Below are 22,939 nucleotides of genomic sequence, written 5' to 3'. Positions count from 1 at the left end.
TACTCAAGTACTGTACTTGAATACAGCTTTGAGGTTCTTGCACTTTACTCGAATAATTCCAGTTTCTGGTCCTTCGTGCGATCACTCGACTACATTTCAAATAATGTACTTTTACTCCACTACTTTTTCTGAAAACTTTAGTTACTAGTTACTTTGCAGATTACAGGCTGCATCAGTGCCACAGCTGAACACTTTTAAATTCATTTATTTCATCAGCAATCAGATTTTTTTTTAAAAACACAGATTCCAATAATCACAAAAATGTATGTAAATATATGTTTAATTTACTTTTACTTCTAAAGTAAACATTTAATATCAGTTGCTAAATACTTTATGGGTAACTTTCACTTTTACCCAAGTAGTATTTTAACACAAATTCTTTACTTTTACTCAAGTTTTACTTTTGGGTACCATAATAGAATCTGTAAATGATTCATGAAAAGAGTCAATGAAATGTCTTTTTGTTGCAGAGACAGAGGCGATGTGGTGTCAGGTCATGTGGGTCTTAAAAAGTCTTAAAGATTTGCATTTACTTTCCTCCAGAAAGGCCTTGGGGGGGAAACTCTTAAATATAATGTGATTTACATACTGTATGCATAAATCATTTCATACTTTGGCCTGTATTATCATAAAACAGGCATTAGATTACATCCCATGTTATACTGAACAGGTTTTAGAAAGCGAACCCTGCAGAAAGGCTGGGTGAAGATAACTTTCAACTCGAGCACTAAAACAGTCCGAAACAGCATCACAATGTACCTTCCGTCCTCGCAGAACTCCTCGAAGGCCCGCCTGCGCTACCTGGCCGAGCTCCACGCCTTCGTCACCGCCGCCACCAAAGAGCTGATGTGGCTGAACGAGAAGGAGGAGGAGGAGGTCAACTACGACTGGAGCGAGCGGAACACCAACATGGCGGCCAAGAAAGAAAACTACTCGGTAGAGTGACGGCACGAAGTTCTCATGAGGGTTTTATCCACAGCGTTTTCCAGTGATGTGACTGTTGTTGTGGTTGTTTGTGGGGAGCAGGGTTTGATGAGAGAGCTGGAGCTCAGGGAGAAGAAGATGAACAATGTCCAGGCAACCGGAGACAAACTGCTGAGGGACGGACACCCGGCCAGGAGCACGGTGGAGGTGAGAGCATTTGCGATGGCGGCTGCAGTCTATAAACGAAACTGTGGAGATCTTGATCTAAATGTTTGACCGTCACCTCCTCAGGCCTTCACTGCAGCCCTGCAGACTCAGTGGAGCTGGATCCTCCAGCTGTGCTGCTGCATCGAAACACACCTGAAAGAAAACACTGCCTACTTCCAGGTGTGTTTACCTACTTTATCTGTCAGTCCATCAGGAAATCTGTTCCCCTTTTTGTTTGTTTTAACTGCTGAACTTCACTTTCTCCTATTTCCACTTCTTCTAGTTTTTCAATGACGTGAAGGAGGCGGAGGACAGGATCAAGAAGATGCAGGACACGATGAAGAGGAAGTACACCTGCGACCGCTCCATCACAGTCACGCGGCTGGAGGACCTACTGCAGGACGCAGCTGTAGGTTTACTCACTGTTATGTTGTTGAGAAATGATACGATGTCTGTTTCGTGTTTGAGTTAGCATTTGATGCGGAGATAACTGTTTCTAAATGCTTTCTTGTGGAAGCCTAAAAGGGTAACAACAACATGGACCCTTTTCTCAAATTACTTTGTTTCTGACTCAGGAGGATAACAACTGGTCCTCTCTGTTTAACCCAAAACAACCGCCAAATCGCACTAACCACAGACTCCATTTGCAGAAACAGTCATTTTAGCGTCGCGCAACACTTCATTAAAAATCGAGGGAAACAGAATAAAACTCAGTCGAACCGCATTCCAATGTTCCAACGGCCACTAATCCTGGTTTGGTCAAAACAAATCCTTAATCTGGAGTTAGATGAGAAAATATTTTGTACAATACAAATGCTTTTTTATTATCATAACTTTGCTGTTTTCGCAAATGGAGTCTGGTGGATTTGACCAGAGTGATGGCGGCTGTTTCTGGTTAAACAAGAACTCAGGGATCTTTTCCAGAACCTCGTCAGACACTTACAATAACAATCAGATCCTGTAAGTGGCAAAAATAAACACTTTTAGCGAAGGTAGTTTGTAACATTGCGGCATGTTTAACAGCCTTGAGTATGAAGTTTGAATCCCTCGTTCTTCGCAGGATGAGAAGGAGCAACTGACTGAGTTCAAGACTCACCTGGAGGGCCTGAAGCGAAGAGCCAAGACCGTCATCCAGCTGAAACCACGGAACCCTGCGTCGGCGATAAAGGGCAAACAGCCCATCCAGGCCGTCTGCGACTTCAAGCAGATGGAGGTGAGTGTCCAGCTTTTAGCTCACTTTTCATACAGTGAAACGGTTTCTCTTTTATCTGTAATTATCAGGAAATCACAGGGATGTCCAGTAGATTCAGTCCGTCTGACACGATCGTGTACGTTTATCCTCCAGATCACCGTCCACAGAGGAGACGAGTGCGCCCTGTTGAACAACTCGCAGCCCTACAAGTGGAGGGTGCTGAACGACAAAGGCAGCGAGGCGTCCGTGCCTTCCATCTGCTTTCTGGTTCCACCCACCAATAAGGACGCAGTGAACAGCGTTGCCGGGTAAGTTGATAGCGGCGTCAGGGTGTCTTAGATTGATTTGATTCGCATGTGCTCATCTCCACCTAATCTTCCTCCCCAGGCTGGATGGAAACCTGCAGAGGCTGCAGACGATGTGGCAGACGATGTTCGTGGACATGAAGAGTCTGCTGTCCTGGCAGTATCTGATGAGAGACATCCACATCATCAAGACATGGAACCTCACCATGGTAACAGTCGTGTACTGGAGAAAGAAATAATAGATTACAGAAAGTTCAGTGTCACTCAGTGGTGAAGTTGCATTGTGGGTAATGGAGGCTCCAGGTTTTGAAAAAGTGATCCACTGCGTCAATGAACTCACTCCTAAAACACTGTCGGACTCATTATGGACAGTTTAAAAAGACAGAGATATCATCTTTCTATTCCTTTTCAAAACCTGGAGCCTACATTACCCACAATGCATCTAAGCCACTGAGTGACATCACTGGAGGCAATTCATTAGATCACATGCAGCTTCCTCTGGAGCCACGTCAGGCTTTATACTAGTCCTACTCGTTTCGCCACTTTTTTTAAACATTTGTTTATCGTCACATCTCAGTATGAAAACTGACTTCATACGGTTTAATATCCGTCTCCTCTGTCCGTCTCCATCTGTGCTCTTGCAGTTTAAGACCCTGAGGGTGGAGGAGTACCGCCTGGCGCTGAGGAACCTGGAGCTGCACTACCAGGACTTCCTGAGAGACAGCCAGGACTCGCAGATGTTCGGGGCCGAGGACCGAATGCAGGTGGAGTCCAACTACAACGGCGCCAACCAGCACTACAACACCATGGTCAGCTCCGCAGAGCAAGGTACTGTTTTACATCCCACTTTCCTTTATCGCAACACAGACCACGAGCAGCCGCATTTATTTTGTTTTTAAAGTTTAATTTAAAACATTTTCTCATGGCGTCATTTCATGTGTGAGTAAGTTGACTGTCGGGTTCACGTTACAGGCTATGTGCCACCCAGAGCAGGTAAGGCGCCTCAGTTACAGCAGCAGATGTGCAGTAGGAGCTTTTTGATTGGCTGAACAGCACTCTGTGTGTGTGTTCCTGTGTCTGTGTGTGTGTGTGTGTGTGTGTGTGTGTGTGTGTGTGTGTGTGTATGTGCTGAGGGCTGTTGTGCTGTCATGTTTCACTTCATTCATTAACTCAATCAGCTTCATCATCCTCACCGGTTTTTTGGCATCCCCTCCTGACTTCACTCATTGTCGCACTCTCGTCTCTGCGCATGAGATTAACGGCGGCTGATTTCAGACCTTTACCAGAGAATTGTCAAATCAGTTAACGGATAAATTGACCTCTGTTGTGGATAATCAACATGGAACCAATCAAACATGAAGTGCATTAATTGTGTACTTATTTCTTGTGATTTTTCTTTATTTTGAAATAGAAAAAATGTAATGATTCAGTTAAGTTTCAGATCCTGTAACTAATACTGTGCCTTTATGTGTGCGCCATGTTTTTATGCATGTCTGAGTGGTTGATGTTAAAAGCTACACCCTTCACTCCTTGCAAAACCTGAATTAACAATCTTCCTTTTCATCCCGAGTTTGTGCTCTCTGCAGATTGATAACAGATATCACATTTTTTTCGATCCCACCAGGCGAGCAAGACGAGTCGGTGTGCAAGACTTACCTGACGCAGATCAAAGACCTTCGCCTGAGGCTGGAGGGCTGCGAGAACCGAACCGTGACGCGCCTCCGACAGGCCGTGGACAAGGAGCCGCTCAAGGCCTGCGCCATGAAGACTGCAGAGCAAATGGTAACGACGATGAGAGGGAAAAAACTGAGGTTTAAAACTTGAACGCTCGGTCGGATGACAAAGGAAAGGGATTGTGTTAGTTTATTATTTGACTAAACCATCTGCCTTTCAATGACAGAAAGTCCAGTCTGAGCTGGAGGGCTTAAAGAAAGACCTGAGCTCCATCTCTGAGAAGACGGAGGAGGTTCTGGCGTCTCCTCAGCAGTCCAGCTCGGCCCCGATGCTGCGCTCCGAACTGGACGTCACACTGAAGAAGATGGAGCACGTCTACGGCCTGTCCTCCGTCTACCTGGACAAGTGAGTCTTCTTGACCCTCTGAGTGCCTCCTGGTGAATCTCCGGCTGTTATTAACTGAACATCTGTTTGATTTCAGGCTGAAGACCATCGACGTGGTGATCAGGAACACTAAAGAAGCAGAGGACACCCTGAAGAATTACGAGACGCGCCTGAGGGATGTTAGCAAAGTGCCGGCGGATGAGAAGGAGGTGGAGGATCATCGCAGTCAGCTGAAGGTACTTGAGAAGTTAAAAAGTCACTCATATGAATTAACCTGTAACCTGCTGCTCTCACGTTAAGCTGACGACTTTGCCCTTTCATCAGTCGATGCGCTCTGAGGCGGAGGCCGACCAGGTCGTGTTCGACCGGCTGCAGGACGAGCTCAAGAGGGCGACGGCCGTCAACGACAAGATGACGAGGATCCACAGCGAGCGCGACACCGAGGTGGAGCACTACCGCCAGCTGGTCAGCAGCCTCCTGGAGCGCTGGCAGGCAGTGTTCGCTCAGCTGGAGCTGAGGCAGCGGGAGCTCGACCTCCTCAGCCGCCACATGAACTCCTACAACGGAAGCTACGAGTGGCTCATCCGCTGGCTCGGAGAGGCGAGGAAGAGGCAGGAGAAGATTCAGGCTGTGCCCATCGGCGACAGCAAGGCTCTCAAGGAGCAACTGGCAGAGGAGAAGGTAAAGCTGTGTGGGGTGAGAGGAGGGAACGTTACTCTGCCCTCTGGTGGCTGAAAGAGCGCACTGGATTCTGATGAAAACGTCTTTAGTGATTTAAAAACTCTGGTGGTTATTATTGTGTTTACAGTGATGATGGATCATTCATTCAATCAATCTTAGTTAAAATTGAGAGATCATTGATGGATCACCCTCATCATCAATTACAAAGAACAAAGAAAAGGAAATAAAGAAGAGAGATGTTCTCGTAAAGAAAAGTTTGTCCCACAACGGGCTGACAAAAAGCTTTAGATTATAGAGGATAATTTGAAAGGGAAAGTCAAACAATTAATATTCAAAGTAAACACACATCCATGTAAAACCGTTACAATCAGTTCAGTTAAATGTTGAATGAAATGCAGTTTAATAAAACAATAAAAGCTGGGAGATTTAAATTAAACCTGTGCTTTTATTTTGATAATAAAAGTAGTAGCTGCAGTTCTTTTATTTAAGAATAAAATGATGGAAATAAACCATGAAAATGTCTAAAAAGGTATCATGTATAGTTAATTATTCCCTTCTTGATGCTTTCTGCAGAAACTCCTGGAAGAGATCGAGGAAAACAAGGACAAGATTGAAAAGTGCCAGAAAAATGCGAAGGCTTACATCGACTCAGTCAAGGTATGTCCCCATATATTTAGCTTTACAACAAAATGAAGTTTACTCTCTGGCTTTATTTAAAGTTATTGTATTCTTCTTTTTTTTTTTTCAGGACTATGAGTTCCAGATTTTGACCTACAAAGCCCTGCAGGATCCCATCGCGTCTCCTTTGAAGAAACCCAAAATGGAGTGCGCGTCTGATAACATCATTCAGGAGGTAGGTTTATCACACACCACCTGAGGAGAGCAGAGATGATACGGACGACCAGGATGTGGTGTTTATGAGTCTGCCCGTCTGCTATCAGCACTGTGATAAACAAAACAAACATTTTATGCATATCTGAGTGAAACAGGATAGTCAGGTGGGGAGGAACACTGGGAGGAATTTGACTTTAACGTTGGTAAGTGGGCGTGCCGTAACGTAAACACACCACCTAGCTAAATAATGGATCACTGGACTGATCCCACTGTCCACACTCAGGGACACGGAGACTCCCAGCTCATGAAATGGATGGATGGATGAGATTTTTAGTGTGAGAGACAATTAAGATCAAGGAAGTGCAAAGGAAATGATACAATAACTATACAATACATGACTTTGGTGAAAGTTTCATCAACCCAGCGTTTATGGCGTCATCTTGACAACGTGTGTTGTGTTTCTCCCGTTTTCCAAGCCGTTGTTCCGACCTGAGAGGGCGTTCACGTTGAACTTTGTCCGTCGGAAAAAATGTTTGTCAGATAATTCCGACAGCACGGTTAGAGGCGTCCAGAGGGTTTTGGGCTGTCCGACTATAAACTCATGACAGTCCACTTTTCCCAAGTCTCTCTCCAAGGCTATGCTTGAGGGAATTACCCACAGTTCATAGTGGTATCTTTTTCCCAACGCTCTAGCATGGGAACACCACGCTCTACAGTTATGGTTACAGACTCTTTCTTCACCTCCCCACACTCGTATTCTGAGGGTTGTTTTTTTTTTGCCCCAAAAGAGACAGAGCACACAATAAACAAAGTTAAAGAAAGATTTGATTGCTAGCTTTCCTTTTTTTTTTCAAATTTTCATGGATATTGCGGTGTTATTGTGATCATATCTTGTCAGCTTCAACTTAAAACGTAAAAATAAAAACTCCCCAAATTCATGAGGTGAAGTGAAATGTTTCAGCCTCTCTCACTGAAACTCAAAAGCATCGATTCTTGGATTTTCTCTTATTAGATAAGAGCAAAATTCAACAAGGAGTGATGTCTGAGTGGGTTCAAAACTTTACTTTAGCTAACTGCTGGGAACTTAGTCTTTAATAAAGAATGAGAGAAATGTAGAAAAATGAATGCCGCTAACTTTTCTGCATTTATTCCAGTATGTTGATCTGAGAACCCGCTACAGTGAGCTGATGACTCTCACCAGCCAGTACATTAAGTTCATCACGGAGACACAGCGCCGCCTGGAGGACGACGAGGTAATCACGCACAAACTTCTGAGAAACCGTCCAAAAAACAAACTAACACCAACAAACACTGCCGCCCCCCCCCCCCCGACCTGTTTACTGATGGACGTATGGGAAATCATTTGTCATCAAATAGAGATAAAAATGTTGGCACTAAAAATGTGTTACTGCATTTAAAGGAAGTAAAACGGCGTTCGGTGGTGAAGCAAACTGTTTCATCCTAGTGTTCCAGCACATCACATCCCCACTAGAGTTTATGTCTCTCATTCCCTACGATCATGTCACATAGTCTGTACATACAGTAAGACTCTGAATCAGTCACGTGCTCCTCGATCAATATTTGATTCAGTCTTTGCTTCTTTATTTCCCCTTGAAATCACCCACACTTGTGATTTGAAGGCTTCCGTTTGGCTTCCTGCCTTCTTTTCAATCTTACCTTTACTTTCTCCCCTTTCTTCCCTCCTAACCTTCTGATTCTGTTTGATCCTTTTTCGACCTGCTCGCCAGTGCTTTGTCACGAGTATTAATCACACGCTTAAGAGATGAATTAACCCCAAAGCACCAGGTATTTGAAGAAAAGACCCTCTCAGTTCATGTCATTCCTCTCCAACGTCAGACCCTCGTCTGCAGTGAAGTGAGGGGAAGGTTCAGGATGCTTCAGAGACCTTTTATATTTGAGCCCGTTTCAGTTCAGTTAGAACTGAGCATCAGCTTCCTGTAGGCGTTTCTTATTTTGCTAATGTAAATGTCCACTTTGAATAGAATTTCCAAGGTATTATCTGTATTTCTGTTGGTTTAATATAAAAATTTGATATGAAAGAAGTTCTTTTTTTAAGGCCTTATTGGGATTTTTGACAATACTGTTCAGGGCTGCAACTAATACTTATTTTTATTTTTTGAATCTATCATTATTTAGTCTATTAAATGTTTTGAAAATTAAAAATCACAAGAGCCAAGAGTTAGTGATTTCTTAAAATTTAGTTTATTCAAGCAAATGTCCAAATATATTCAGTTGTTAACGATGTAAAACAAAGAAAAGCAGCGAATCTTCTCATTTTAGAAACTGAAAAGTAAATTTTTGTCATTTTTTACCCTTTTTGGTTTTAAAAATACTAAAACAATTAATAGTTTACCAAAATAGTTACCAAATACTTTTTTTGACCGTACACTCCCAACAAAATGTGTAAAACAGTGACTATAACTATTTGATTACATGTAAATTGTCAACATTTTTAAAATGTAATTACATGTTCAACATAAATTGTCGCATTTAAGGCATTTTTTCTGTCATAAAAAATATCTTTGTGTTATTAAATTAAATTGATAAATAATGTGTTTATCCATTTAGTACATATGAAGTTAAGTGGGAACATGTAGTATTTATTACTCAATAATAAAACATGAAAGTGATGTATTTCAAATTGGTTATTCTGTCTCCTGTAATGAATTACACATCCAGTTATTTAATTCTTATCCATTGATTAACATTGATTGAAAAATCTTCCAAGAAATTGTTCATTAACATCAAACTTAAAAACGTCCCTGTCATGGGCAAATAAATAAATACAGGAGGCTGGTGCTGATCCATGAGAACAAACTGTGTTAAACCTTAATTAGAGATCAATATGACAGGTCTCTAAAGTTCTGGACCTTCCTCTTCATTGTCACTCACCTGTGCAGTTACACATCTCCCGTCATTGTCGAAGAGTAGAACTCATCCGTTGGTGTTTGCTGTTGTCGGACTGAGCTCACCGTGACCTTGGATTCATGTCGTGTCACATCAATCCAAGCGAGCGCTCTGTGGTCTGTGTCACATCATATCACGCTGTGTTTGCTACATCACTATAGTGAGTTGACTCTGGTTGAATTCCGGCTTTATAATTAAAAGTCTCTGGTATCTTTGCCGCTGCGCTTAGTAAATTTTGCATGCTGCTAATTATTGTTTTCCCTGCTTATTTCTTTGCAGTAATGAATTTGACCAAAAAAAAAAAAAGCTGCTTTGTTTTGAGAATGTCAAGATTGAAAAACACAAGTCAAACCCTTAGTATCGATTGGTGACTGAATGAAGCGATAATGATCCTTTAAAAATCCAAATATTTAATCTTTAAGTGGAAATATAGCAGCAACACACTTATTTCTACGACATACATGTTTGATATTATTTGAACAAGCCCACAGAATACAACTGTGTTAAAATGTGATCATTAAACAGATTGTATAAAGCACTTATCAATTGAAATACCTCAACTGCATGAAAGTAAAGTGTCGTGCTGTGTTGTGGAGTAAAGTGTCATTCCGTGTGCCATACATGAAATAAACACGACAAGCATTTCCCGATACAGTGTTTCCCCTCTGCTGTAGCTAAACGATCTGTCTGTTCGTTATAGATTTTACCTGTAACATATCCTCATGTATTTACATTTACATGTAGCTACATGTTTTATTACTACTTTAATGACGTTTTATTCGACAGTCTAACACCTTTTAACATTCTCTCAACCCCCCTTCACTCCCTCTTTGCTTCTACTAATACAGAAAACCTCTGAGAAACTAAAAGAAGAGGAGAGGAAAAGAATGGCAGAGATACAAGCCGAGCTAGATAAGCAGAAGCAGTTGGCCGAGGCTCACGCCAAATCAGTGGCCAAGGCGGAGCAAGAGGCCCAGGAGCTAAAGCTGAAGATGAAAGAGGAAGCCAGCAAGAGGCAGGACGTGGCGGTGGACGCCGAGAAGCAGAAGCAAAACATTCAGCAGGAGCTGCATCATCTGAAGAGTCTGTCTGAGCAGGAGATCAAGTCCAAGAGCCAGCAGCTGGAGGAGGCGCTGGTCAGTCGGACCAAAATTGAGGAGGAAATCCACATAATTAGACTCCAGTTAGAGACAACAATAAAACAGAAGTCCACAGCGGAGGTCGAGCTACAGGCGCTCAGAGACAAGGCTAATGACGCCGAGAGGCTGAGGAAAACCGCTCAGGAGGAGGCCGAGAGGCTTCGCAAGCAGGTCAACGAAGAGACTCAGAAGAAGAAAAACGCTGAGGACGAGCTGAAACGTAAATCCGAGGCAGAAAAAGAGGCGTCCAGGCAGAAGCAGAAAGCTATGGACGACCTGCAGAGATTCAAAATGCAAGCCGAAGAAGCGGAGAGGCGCATGAAGCAGGCGGAGGAGGAGAAGCTGAGGCAGATCAAGGTGGTGGAGGAGGTGGCGCAAAAGTCTGCAGCCACACAGTTGCAGACCCAGTCCGTATCACTCAACGAAAAGGCCACCAAACTGGAGGAATCCCTTAAGAAAGAGCAGGGCACTGTCCTCCAGCTGCAGGAGGAAGCCGGAAAACTCAGGAAACAGCAGGAGGACGCTAACAAAGCCAGGGAGCAAGCGGAGAAAGAGCTTGAAACATGGAGGCAGAAAGCCAACGAGGCTCTCCGCCTGAGGCTACAAGCTGAAGAGGAAGCTCAAAAGAAGAGCCAGGCTCAGGAGGAAGCAGAGAGGCAGAAGGTGGATGCAGAACGTGAGGCCAAGAAAAGGGGTAAAGCTGAGGACGCTGCTCTCAAACAGAAGGACAACGCAGAGAAGGAGTTGGAAAAACAGAGGAAATTTGCAGAGCAGGTGGCCCAGCAGAAGCTTTCTGCAGAGCAAGAATGCATCCGACTGAAGTCCGACTTTGAGCACGCCGAACAGCAGCGGGGCCTGCTGGACAACGAGCTCCAGCGCCTGAAAAATGAGGTGAACGCTGCCGAAAAGCAGAGGAAACAGCTGGAGGATGAGCTGGCTAAAGTCAGAAGTGAAATGGACGCTCTCCTGCGGATGAAGGTTCAAGCTGAGAAGCAGACGCTGTCCAACACTGAGAAGAGCAAGCAGCTTCTCGAGTCTGAAGCGCTGAAAATGAAACAGCTGGCCGAGGAAGCAACTCGACTGAGATCTGTCGCAGAGGAGGCGAAGAAGCAGAGGCAGATGGCCGAGGACGAGGCCGCTCGGCAGAGAGCCGAGGCGGAAAAGATACTGAAAGAGAAACTGGCTGCCATCAACGAGGCGACTCGTCTGAAGACTGAAGCTGAGATCGCCCTGAAAGCTAAAGAAGCAGAAAATGAAAGACTGAAAAGAAAAGCTGAGGATGAGGCTTACCAGAGGAAGCTGCTGGAGGATCAGGCTGCGCAGCATAAACAAGACATCGAAGAGAAGATCACACACCTGAAGAGCTCATCGGACTCTGAGTTAGGGAGACAGAAGGCAATTGTGGAAGAAACTCTCAAGCAGAAGAAGGTGGTTGAAGAGGAAATTCGAATCATTAAGATCAACTTTGAGAAAGCATCGAAGGGAAAGTCAGATCTGGAGGTGGAGTTAAAGAAACTCAAGGCTCTTGCAGATGAGACACAGAAGAGCAAACTCAAAGCTGAGGAAGAGGCTGAGAAGCTGAAGAAGCTCGCTGCAGAGGAAGAGAAGAAGAGGAAAGAATCTGAGGAGAAGGTGAAGAGGATTACTGCAGCAGAAGAGGAGGCAGCCAGACAGTGCAAAGCCGCTCAGGAGGAAGTTGAACGCCTCAAAAAGAAAGCAGCCGACGCAAACAAACAGAAAGAGAAGGCAGCGAAAGATGCAGAGAAGCAGGCTGTTCTGGCCAAAGAGGCAGCGCAGAAGTGCAGCGCCGCCGAGCAGAAGGCCCAGGATGTTCTCAGCAAGAATAAAGAAGACAGTCTCGCCCAGGAGAAGCTGAAAGAGGAGTTTGAAAACGCTAAGAAACTTGCACAAGCGGCTGAGAAAGCGAAAGAGAAAGCTGAGAAAGAGGCCGCCCTGCTCCGTCAGAAAGCGGAGGAGGCCGAAAAACAGAAAAAAGCTGCAGAGGATGAAGCTGCGAAACAGGCCAAAGCCCAAAAAGATGCAGAGCGGCTGAAGAAAGAGGCGGAGGAGGAGGCCTCCAAGAGAGCAGCAGCCGAGGCAGCAGCTCTGAAGCAGAAAAAGCAGGCTGACGCAGAGATGGCTAAGCACAAAAAAGAAGCGGAACAATCGCTTAAGCAGAAGGCTCAGGTTGAAAAGGAACTCTCCCTGGTTAAACTGCAGCTGGATGAGACGGATAAGCAGAAAGCTGTGCTGGATGAGGAGCTTCAGAGAGTCAAAGGTGAAGTCAACGATGCCGTCAAGCAAAAGGCACAGGTGGAGGATGAGCTGTCCAAAGTTAAGACCCAGATGGATGAGCTCCTGAAACTGAAGCTGAAGATCGAGGAAGAAAACCGCCGCCTCATGAAGAAAGACAAAGACAGCACACAGAAATTACTCGCAGAGGAAGCAGAGAAAATGAAGAGCTTGGCAGAGGATGCTGCCCGACTAAGTGTGGCAGCTGAGGAGGCGGCCAGACAGCGACAGGTCGCTGAGACTGACCTTGCTGAACAGAGGTCACTTGCAGAGAAAATGCTGAAGGAGAAAATGCAGGCCATCCAAGAGGCTACGAAACTGAAGGCTGAAGCAGAGGAGCTCCAGAAACAGAAGAATCAGGCCCAGGAGAAGGCTAAAAAACTGCTGGAGGACAAACAACAGATCCAGCAGCGCCTTGATAAAGAGACAGAGGGCTTCCAGAAGTCATTAGAGGCCGAGCGAAAGAGGCAGCTTGAAGTTTCCGCTGAAGCAGAGAAGCTGAAGCAGAGGGTGAAAGAGCTCAGTGACGCTCAAGCAAAGGCTGAAGAGGAGGCTAAGAAATTCAAGAAACAAGCCGACGATGCAAAAACTCGTCTTGCACACACAGAAAAACAAACTACAGAAATTGTTGTGCAGAAGTTGGAGACACAGAGGCTGCAGAGCAGCAGGGAGGCAGACGACTTGAAGGTAGCCATCAATGCTCTTGAGAAAGAGAAGGAGAAACTGAGAAAAGAGGCGGAAGAGCTGCAGAAAAAATCCAAAGAGGTATTTTTATATGAATTAACATTGTTGGTCAATTTACACAACCCTTAGAATTAACATAACTGTCAAACACACTAACTACAGTGTTTGTAGAAGTCATTGTAACATTTCATGTAAATTGCAGAGACTTAAAAATAACATCCAGCAATTTATATGAATGTCAATCAAAACACAACACTGCAGAATTGAAATGATCACTAGTTAAAGGAAAACCAAAAATGAAAACTCAGTCGTTATCTACTCGACCTCATGCCGATGGAAAGTCAAGTGAAGTTTCTTAAGTCCGCAATATATTTCTGGAGCATCACAGCATTCAAATGAACGACTGAAGTAGATGGGGCCCTTATGGAGCTGTTTTATTTTATTTTATAGTCCCCATCTATTTCAAGTTTCAGTCGGCATGGGGGTAAGAATATCATGACTATATTTTCATTTTTTTAATGAACTTTTCCTGTAAATATTGAATACTTTGTAGGAAAATGCTTTTATGCACTTTCTTCCTGTGTGTTAGATGAAAAGCACGATATTGCTATCATGTCTGTATGTTAAATATGACGCTGCTGCAAGGAAATTAGTTAAGATAAGGTAAGACAGAACATTATTAATCCTGAAGAAATTTCTTATGCCAGAGAATGCTCAGAAGACAGAGAAAACAGCTAGATTTTACTGTATTGCAGAAAGACATGAGAGTTGGATCAGTCTTCTCACCTTATTCTCAGCAAGACAGTGTATTTCTGCTTGACATTTTACTCATTTGTTTCTTCTTTTTCCCAAATAGATGGCAAACGCCCAACAAGAGCAAATCGAGCAACAGAAGGCCATTCTTCAGCAGTCTTTCCTCACAGAGAAGGAACTGCTGTTGAAAAGAGAAAAGGATGTTGAGGCTGAGAAGATAAAGCTCCAGAAACAGTTTGAGGATGAAGTGAACAAGGCCAAAGCTCTCAAAGATGAACAAGAACGTCAGAGAAAGCTTATGGAAGATGAGAAGAAGAAACTTCAGGCCATTATGGATGAAGCTGTTAAGAAACAAAAGGAGGCTGAAGCAGATATGAATAACAAGCAGAGGGAAATGGAAGTTCTGGACAAGAAAAGGCTTGAGCAAGAAAAACTCCTGGGAGAGGAGAACAAAAAGCTCAGAGAGAAACTTAAGAGTCTTGAGGTTGCCTCCAAACAGGTTGCATCCAAAACAAAAGAAATCGAAGTTCAGACTGATGAGGTTCCTGAGGAGCAGTTAGTTGCCATGACAATGGTGGGAACAACAAAGAAAGTGTTCAATGGCTCTGTTGAAGTGGACGGAGCGAAGAAAGGTGGAGAATCACCTTTTGCCTTTGATGGAATTAGAGAGAAAGTTCCTGCCGCAAGGCTTCATGAGATCGGTGTTCTGACCAAAAAGGAATTCGACAAGTTGAAAAAGGGCAAAGTCTCTGTGCAAGAGCTCGAAAAGACTGATAAAGTAAAATCATGTCTTAAGGGTCAGAGTTGTGTCGGAGGTGTCTTGACTCCATCAAAAGAGAAATTGAGTGTCTATCAGGCTATGACAGAGAAAAAGATTAGTCCAAACACTGCCGCAATGCTCCTGGAAGCTCAGGCAGCTACTGGTCACATCGTAGATCCAGTGAAAAATAAGCTCCTCTCTGTGGACGAGGCTGTTAAAGATAAGTTGATCGGCCCAGAGCTCCATGACAGGATGCTCTCTGCAGAGCGAGCAGCCACTGGCTTCAAAGATCCCTACACTGGAGACAAAATCTCTCTCTATGAGGCCATGAAGAAGGGACTCATTGAAAAGGAGCAGGCCACCAAATTCCTGGATGTACAGCTTGCAACAGGTGGCATCATTGACCCGGTCAATAGTCATAGAGCGCCACTTCAGACTGCCTACAAGCAGGGCCAGTTTGATGAAGACTTGAACAAGAAACTCACCGATCCCAGTGATGATTGCAAATTATTCATTGACCCAAGCACTCAAGAGCAACTCACCTACAAACAGCTGCTGGAGAAATGCACCAAAGATGCAGAGACTGGACTGCTGATATTACCCGTAACAGAGCAAGCTGCTCAAACTGAGAGAACATACACAGATCTGGAGACTAAGGAAGTGTTCAGTAAAGCAACCGTTGATGTGCCTTTTGGAAAGTTCAGAGGCAAGATAGTCACCATCTGGGAAGTCATAAATTCAGAATACTTTACTGAAGAGCAAAGACGGGAACTGATTCGCCAGTACAAGACAGGAAAGATCACTGTAGAGAAGATTATTAAAATTGTCATCACTGTTGTGGAAGACAAGGAGAAGAATAGTGGAAATGTGTTTAATGGTTTGAAGGCTCCAGTACCTGCCAGCGAACTGTTAGAGTCCAAGGTCATAAACAAAGACTTGTTCAACAAGTTGAGTACAGGCAAAGTAACGGTCAAAGAGATCTCTGAGATGGAGCCTGTGAAGAAGGCACTACAAGGAACACCGAGCATTGCTGGACTGTTGAATGAACCAACCAAGGAGAAAATGCCATTCTATGAGGCTATGAAGAAAGAATTACTTTCACCAGAAACTACTGCAAACCTTCTTGAAGCACAAGCAGCAACTGGGTTTGTAATCGATCCTGTAAAAAATGAGAGGATCCCTGTTGATGAAGCTGTTAAGTCGGGTCTTGTAGGGCCAGAACTGCATGAACGACTCCTGTCAGCAGAAAGAGCTGTCACTGGCTACAAAGATCCATATACAGGAAAGAAGGTGTCTCTGTTTGAAGCCATGAACAAAGGCCTCATAAAGAAAGACCATGGCATCCGTCTGCTTGAGGCACAACTCTCAACAGGTGGAATTATTGACCCAGTTAAAAGCTACCGCATCCCACATGAGGTTGCCTGCAAGCGTGGCTATTTTGATGAGGAAATGAGCAAGACCTTGAACAAAAACACAGATGAAACGAAGGTCTTTTATGATCCAAACTCACAAGAGGATTTAACTTATGCTCAGCTCTTGAATAAATGTGTCACAGACAAAGAAACTGGACTCCCTTTGCTTTCTCTTTCAAAGAAGGCTGCAAAGCCAAAAGAAGTCAAACAGATCACAGAGGCTAAGACGAAAGAGACCTTGAACCAGGCAACTATGGAGCTGGAGTATGGTCCATTCAAAGGAAGAAAAGTCACCATCTGGGAGATAATACACTCTGAATACATCACTGAGGTGCAAAGACTTGAGCTGATCCGCCAGTACAGAATGGGGCAGGTGACAATTGAAAAGTTGATAAAGATTGTGATAACAATGGTTGAAGAAAAAGACGACAAACCAAAGGAAGAGGCCTGTTTTGAAGGTCTTAGGGCACCAGTCACTGCCCGCTCTTTGCTTGATTCCAACATCATTGACAAGTCTACATTTGATCAACTCGAACAGGGCAAAAAGACACCTAAAGAGGTTAGTGAAACTGATAAGGTACAGAAGTACTTGCGGGGCACAGACCGCATCGATGGTGTCACTATGAAAGATTCAAATGAGAAGTTAAGCATATACCAGGCAATGAAAAAGAATGTTTTGCAACATAGCACTGGACTTGCCCTGCTTGAGGCCCAAGCAGCAACTGGTTCCATAACTGATCCAGTCAAAAATCTGAAGTACTCTGTGGATGATGCTGTGAAGGATGGAGTGGTAGGTCCAGAGCTTCATGAGAAACTTCTCTCAGCAGAAAAAGCAGTGACGGGATACAAAGATCCATACACAGGCAATAAGATCTCTCTTTTCCAAGCTATGAAGAAGGAGCTTATTCTGAGGGAGCACGCTATTCCACTCCTAGAGGCTCAGTTTGCGACCGGAGGGATCATAGATCCAGTCAGCAGCCATCGTGTTCCCAATGATGTGGCCATTCAGCGTGGCTATTTCAGCAAACAAATGTCCAAGTCCTTCAATGAACCCTCAGGTGACGTCAAAGGCTTCACCAATCCCAACACCAATGGAAGTGTTACATACAAGCAGCTAGTGGAGAAATGTGTAAGAGATCCCAACTCTGGTCTGTGCTACCTGCCTCTGTCAAAGGTTGAGTCTCCTGCTCCTGTTGAGAAATCTTACCAGTACACAGAGGAGCAAGCCCGAACAGATCTAGCTGACACTCAAATTGAGATCCCTCATAAGAGCTTTGCAGGAAAGAGTATGACCATTTGGGAAATCATGAACTCAAACATGCTTCCAGAAGAGGAGAGACGCCGCCTCATGGAACAGTTTCGCTTAGGGCAAATCACAAAGGAAAGAATGCTGGTCATCATCATTGAAATTATTGAACAAAGGGAGACTCTAAAGACCGAGCAGAGCATGTCATGTGACGTTATCAGACGCAGAATTACTATTGAGGAGCTATACAGTGCCCGAATCATTGACTTGCACACATACAATCTCTTGAAACAAGAAAAGATGAATATCCGTGAGGTAATGGAGATGCCATCGGTAAAGCAGTACCTCTTTGGGACTGGTTGCATCGCTGGAATCATGTCAGACAATCCTCCAAAGATCAGCATCTACCAGGCTATGAAGAGTGGACAGATTAAACCTGAAACTGCATTGAATCTCCTCGAGGCCCAAGCAGCCACAGGATTCATGATTGATCCAGTGAAAGATGAACTCCTAACAGTTGACGAAGCCGTGCGCAAGGGGCTTGTTGGCCCGGAACTTCATGACAAACTTCTCTCTGCTGAAAGAGCAGTTACAGGCTACAAGGATCCGTACAGTGGAAAAGTAATTTCTCTCTTCCAAGCAATGAAAAAAGACCTGGTTCCGGAGGATTATGCCTTAAGGCTGTTGGAGGCCCAGAATGCCACTGGCGGATTAATGGATCCTGAATACTACTTCCACCTCCCGACAGACGTTGCCATGCAGCGTGGATACATCAACAAAGAGACACTTGAGAGACTATCTGAACCTACTGGGGATGTGAGAGGTTACACTGATCCAACAACAGATGAACAACAGACCTATGCCCAGCTACTGAAAAGATGCAGAGTTGATAAAGAAAGTGGTTTGCGCCTACTATCACTGGCCGATAGAAGTCTTCTCTTCAAGGGTCTCAGAAAGCAGATCACTGTGGACGAGCTGCTTCGTTCTCAGATTATTGACCAAAAAACATACAATGATCTCACTGAGGGCATCATCACAGTGGAGGAGGTCAGCAGAGCTGTGAAGAAATACCTTGAGGGAACTAGCTGTATTGCTGGTGTGTATGTAGAATCAAGCAAAGACCGTCTGTCTATCTACCAAGCAATGAAGAAGAACATGATCAGACCAGGAACTGCCTTTGAGCTCCTTGAGGCTCAAGCTGCCACTGGATATGTAATTGATCCTATAAAGAACCTAAAACTGAATGTCACTGAAGCTGTTAAGATGGGTGTTGTTGGCCTAGAGTTTAAAGATAAGCTCCACTCAGCTGAACGAGCTGTCACAGGCTACAAGGACCCTTACTCTGGCAAGGTCATCTCACTATTCCAGGCAATGAAAAAGGGCCTCATTCTGAAAGACCATGGCATTCGTTTGCTAGAGGCTCAGATTGCTACTGGTGGAATCATTGACCCACAGGAGAGCCATCGTCTGCCAGTTGAAACAGCGTATGAACGTGGCCTCTTCGACCAGGAAATGAACGAAATCCTCACTGATCCATCTGATGACACAAAGGGCTTCTTTGACCCTAACACTGAGGAAAACCTCACCTACCTGCAGCTGATGGAGAGATGTATGATAGACCCAGAGACAGGCCTCGCTCTTCTGCTGCTGAAAGAAAAGAAGCGTGAGAGGAAGACATCATCCAAGTCTTCTGTTCGCAAACGCAGGGTTGTCATTGTTGATCCAGAAACAGGCAAAGAGATGTCTGTGTATGAGGCGTACCAGAAAGGGCTAATTGACCACCAGACCTATATCGAGCTTGCAGAGCAGGAGTGTGAATGGGAGGAAATAACCATCACCTCATCTGACGGAGTTGTTAAATCCATGATCATTGACAGAAGGTCTGGTCGGCAGTATGATATTGATGATGCAATCTCAAAGGGCCTGATTGACAAGTCCGCTCTCGATCAGTACCGTGCAGGAACTCTGTCCATCACAGAGTTTGCAGACATGCTGTCTGGAAACATGAGCGGTTCCAGATCACGTTCATCCTCCTTCGGCTCCTCTTCATCTTACAGCATGAGCCCTGCGCCTTCCATAAAAACACCAGCAACCACATGGAATGACCCAACAGAGGAAACAGGTCCCGTGGCTGGAATCTTAGACACAGAGACTCTGGAGAAGGTGTCCGTCACGGAAGCCATACACAGGAACCTTTTGGACAATATAACAGGTCAGAGGTTGCTGGAAGCTCAGGCCTGCACAGGAGGGATTATTGACCCAAATACTGGAGAGAAATTCACTGTTGCAGACGCAATGAACCAAGGGCTTGTCGATAAAATCATGGTGGACCGTATCAGTCTAGCCCAGAAGGCGTGCAATGGATTTGAGGATCCAAGAACCAAAACCAAAATGTCAGCAGCCCAAGCCCTAAAGAAAGGCTGGCTCTATTATGAGGCTGGGCAGCGATTCCTTGAGGTCCAGTATCTCACTGGTGGATTAATTGAACCAGAAGCCACCAGCAGAGTCTCCATAGATGAGGCTGTGAAGAAGGGCACCTTGGATGCTCGCACTGCGCAGAAGTTACGAGATGTTAGTGCATACTCGAAATACCTCACATGCCCGAAAACCAAGCTGAAAATCTCTTACAAGGACGCAATGGATAGAAGCATGATAGAGGAGGGGACAGGTCTGAGACTGCTTGAAGCATCATCTCAATCAAGCAAAGGCCTCTACAGTCCCTATAGCATCAGCGGGTCAGGCTCCGCCACTGGGTCACGGTCTGGCTCAAGAAGTGGTTCCAGGTCCGGCTCCAGAAGAGGCAGCTTTGATGCCACTGGATCAAGTTTCAGTACAACTTTCTCTTCCACTTCCTACAGTTCACCAAGCTACGGCCGCCGATACTGATGAGTTTGAAAGTTAGGGAATGATTTTCTAAGGGAAGGATACACTATTAAACCACAGTGTTCACCAGATGCCTAATTCTCAGTGGAATAAGGACTAGCTTTATTCTGCTCTGCATGTGGTTGTTACAGGACTTTTAATATTTAATTTTTTACAAGTTGAATATTTTTGTTTATTGTATATTTCACATTTACTTTTAGTTATGTTTATATCATATCAGACTTTCTGATTACCGTACTGTAAACAGCATATGCAAAAGCTGTTTATCATTTCCGATATCTATCACAAAAAAATGTTTCAAGTGTACGTGATTTTTTTGGTTTTTAAAGTGTAATATCATAAGCATTTAATGTTCCACTTTACAATACAGTGTGTTACACTAAAACCAAGCTGTTCATTACCATAAGCCTGAATGTTACAGAAAACCAAATTGGGTGTACAAACAAAAAATTCTGTACATGTGTATATTTCTGAATATAAGCGTTAGCTAAAGAAAGATAAGTGCCACTCTGCAGAGCAGAATAACAAGTCTCCCAAACATGATAAACACAGAATGCCAAGCTTCAAGATCTTCTCTCTACTGGGCGACACTGCCGCATATATTCTTCCGTCATCTGCTCCAATCCCAGTCATCTGTTTAGTTAAAACAACATGCTAACCTCAAAGAGCAAGTTCCCACAAATGGATGGATTAAACAGCCTATTGTGACAGTAAACACCATGTGACAGTTCTGGACTTTACTCATCCACCCTCAACTCCAATACATACAAGCCTCTGCCTTTCTGGACACTTCAAAAGGTAGGTTAAGAGAATATTTACATTTAATCACTTTACAACTTTTGAAATTGAAATACTTCATTTTACAGGTCAACAATTTTCTTGAGAAGGTGGTAATTACCAATTTACTTATTTAAAATTTCAACTTTTGGAACAGTTTTCTCAAATGCCCATTTTTTTTATTAACAACAATAAACTGCTAATTAAAAACAAAAACACATTTTTCATCAAGAATTAAGTAATTTTCCATTTTAAAAGTTTCATGCCTTTACTGCCTATTGTTGATTGTTGAGAATGTCGTTAATAAAAAAAAAAGGACTTCAATTTACTGACCTGCAGAAGCTGCAACAAATCATCAATTTAGTGTCCTGCTGAGTGAAAATTAGACGCTGCTTGGTGGAAATTGTATGAATTGTAAAAATGGTATGATCAGCAGAAGTTAAGTTTCCTGAAAACGTATTGAAGAAATGATCAGCTTTTTACTAGCAACATTTTGGTGTTACTTAATAATAACTTGTTACTTAATAATTTATTACCATCTACCTACCATGAAAAAATCTACACCTGTAAAATGAAGTATTACCAAATGTTCTGTTTTTTTGTGCCATTTAATGTCTTTAAAGTCCTGAAGTCTAATGTTCTTGTTCAATGTTCAATTCTTCTGTTTCAGATATGTCAGTCCATGTCTTCTCCAGCTCTTTGCTCAGATGTCTTCCAGATACCTGTGGCGTTATTTTGGACTGTGACCTTCACTGTAATCCATGATTTTATGCAGCATAACACCAACACACTCCCTCATACGATGTTTCATCAGGTTTATTGTGGATTATGTGTTTAACAGTGGACCCTTTTGAAACCTGCATCTTATCTTGAACCATTTAAAGGCCTCAACCATGCTTTGTAAGTGCCTGCAAAATACTCTGTAACACTAAAATGGGATGTTGAGTATTATAATATGGTGCAGTGGTTACACTGTAAATTGACTGACGCATGACTTCAAGTGCAATGCTAACCATAATGGTATGATTACTTTGTTATCAGGTAAGCCTTTTTACAGTCCAGTGTGTCACAATCTAACTTTAGAATAACTACAGTTCAGTTCAGTTCAGTGTCAAAAATAATCTTAAAAGATTTCCATTATTTGAGGTTTTTTTCCCTTCACAGACAAGTAATGTAATGTATGTACTGTATATTGATGATTATATAGATCACTATTGCTGAAAGCCATTACTTAACATTTCTTTGAGAAAGATCTTTAAGCTTTGCCACCAGACCCAGTATTTGTATTTTCCACTACATATAATTGTTTTGACTTTAAATTCTCCTTTGTAAAGCAACACATTCAAACTATATCATTTTATTTTCGTACTCTATATTTCTGCTTTGCATGATTTACTAACATTGGAAAAAAAAGGTGCAAAAATGAAATAGATGTATTCATTAAAGCATTTGTTTTATTATGTTCAAAAGGTTTGAAGGATGTATTTTAATGAGGGTTGTCAAGCCTTGGTTAAAATGGTGTATTTATAATAAAATGGTGACATGGAATTTTATTGTAACACCTTACGCAATGTAAATAAACGTGGAAATGAAATAGTTTCTCTCAAGTTAATTTATGTAATCATTCATCAAATCATGTTGACTTTAAATCTAATGAAAATGGGACTTTGAGATCATATGATACAATAGATTAATTTGAATGAACACAGACTACTTCAGACAAACCTGTGTTTATTTACCTAATATATGATATATTGTCTCTGGGAGCTGAACCCCAGGGGAAATATTAACATCATTCATTGTACTACAACGAGTGATTTCTGAGATGTTACTGAGTACATTTACCCAAGTACTTTTTGTATTC

The 22,939-nt window shown here is 43.2% G+C and overlaps 1 protein-coding gene across 22 annotated transcripts in view; it reads left to right on the top strand.

Moving 5' to 3' along the window:
* pleca (plectin a) overlaps positions 1-22,669 on the top strand; it is a 112,002-nt gene extending 89,333 nt beyond the window's left edge. For 20 of the 22 annotated variants that reach the window (XM_030412731.1, XM_030412733.1, XM_030412732.1 and 17 more), the window contains 19 exons: positions 775-936; positions 1,027-1,131; positions 1,216-1,311; positions 1,415-1,540; positions 2,192-2,344; positions 2,477-2,631; positions 2,711-2,837; positions 3,273-3,456; positions 3,601-3,621; positions 4,253-4,410; positions 4,529-4,707; positions 4,784-4,922; positions 5,011-5,367; positions 5,941-6,024; positions 6,116-6,220; positions 7,356-7,454; positions 9,978-13,325; positions 14,101-21,096; positions 21,746-22,669. In XM_030412731.1, the coding sequence (XP_030268591.1) occupies positions 775-936; positions 1,027-1,131; positions 1,216-1,311; positions 1,415-1,540; positions 2,192-2,344; positions 2,477-2,631; positions 2,711-2,837; positions 3,273-3,456; positions 3,601-3,621; positions 4,253-4,410; positions 4,529-4,707; positions 4,784-4,922; positions 5,011-5,367; positions 5,941-6,024; positions 6,116-6,220; positions 7,356-7,454; positions 9,978-13,325; positions 14,101-20,301 (11,799 nt within the window). In that variant the 3' untranslated portion in view covers positions 20,302-21,096; positions 21,746-22,669. The remainder of the gene's footprint in view (positions 1-774; positions 937-1,026; positions 1,132-1,215; positions 1,312-1,414; positions 1,541-2,191; positions 2,345-2,476; positions 2,632-2,710; positions 2,838-3,272; positions 3,457-3,600; positions 3,622-4,252; positions 4,411-4,528; positions 4,708-4,783; positions 4,923-5,010; positions 5,368-5,940; positions 6,025-6,115; positions 6,221-7,355; positions 7,455-9,977; positions 13,326-14,100; positions 21,097-21,745) is intronic. The other 2 variants (XM_030412728.1, XM_030412746.1) reach the window with 1 other exon arrangement.
* Positions 22,670-22,939: the final 270 nt, after the last annotated feature.

Source organism: Sparus aurata, chromosome 3 (genome assembly GCF_900880675.1).
Source record: "Sparus aurata chromosome 3, fSpaAur1.1, whole genome shotgun sequence".
NCBI classification, from domain to species: domain Eukaryota; kingdom Metazoa; phylum Chordata; class Actinopteri; order Spariformes; family Sparidae; genus Sparus; species Sparus aurata.
Note: the sequence above shows the minus strand (reverse complement) of the source record. Positions and strands in the feature narration are given on the sequence as shown.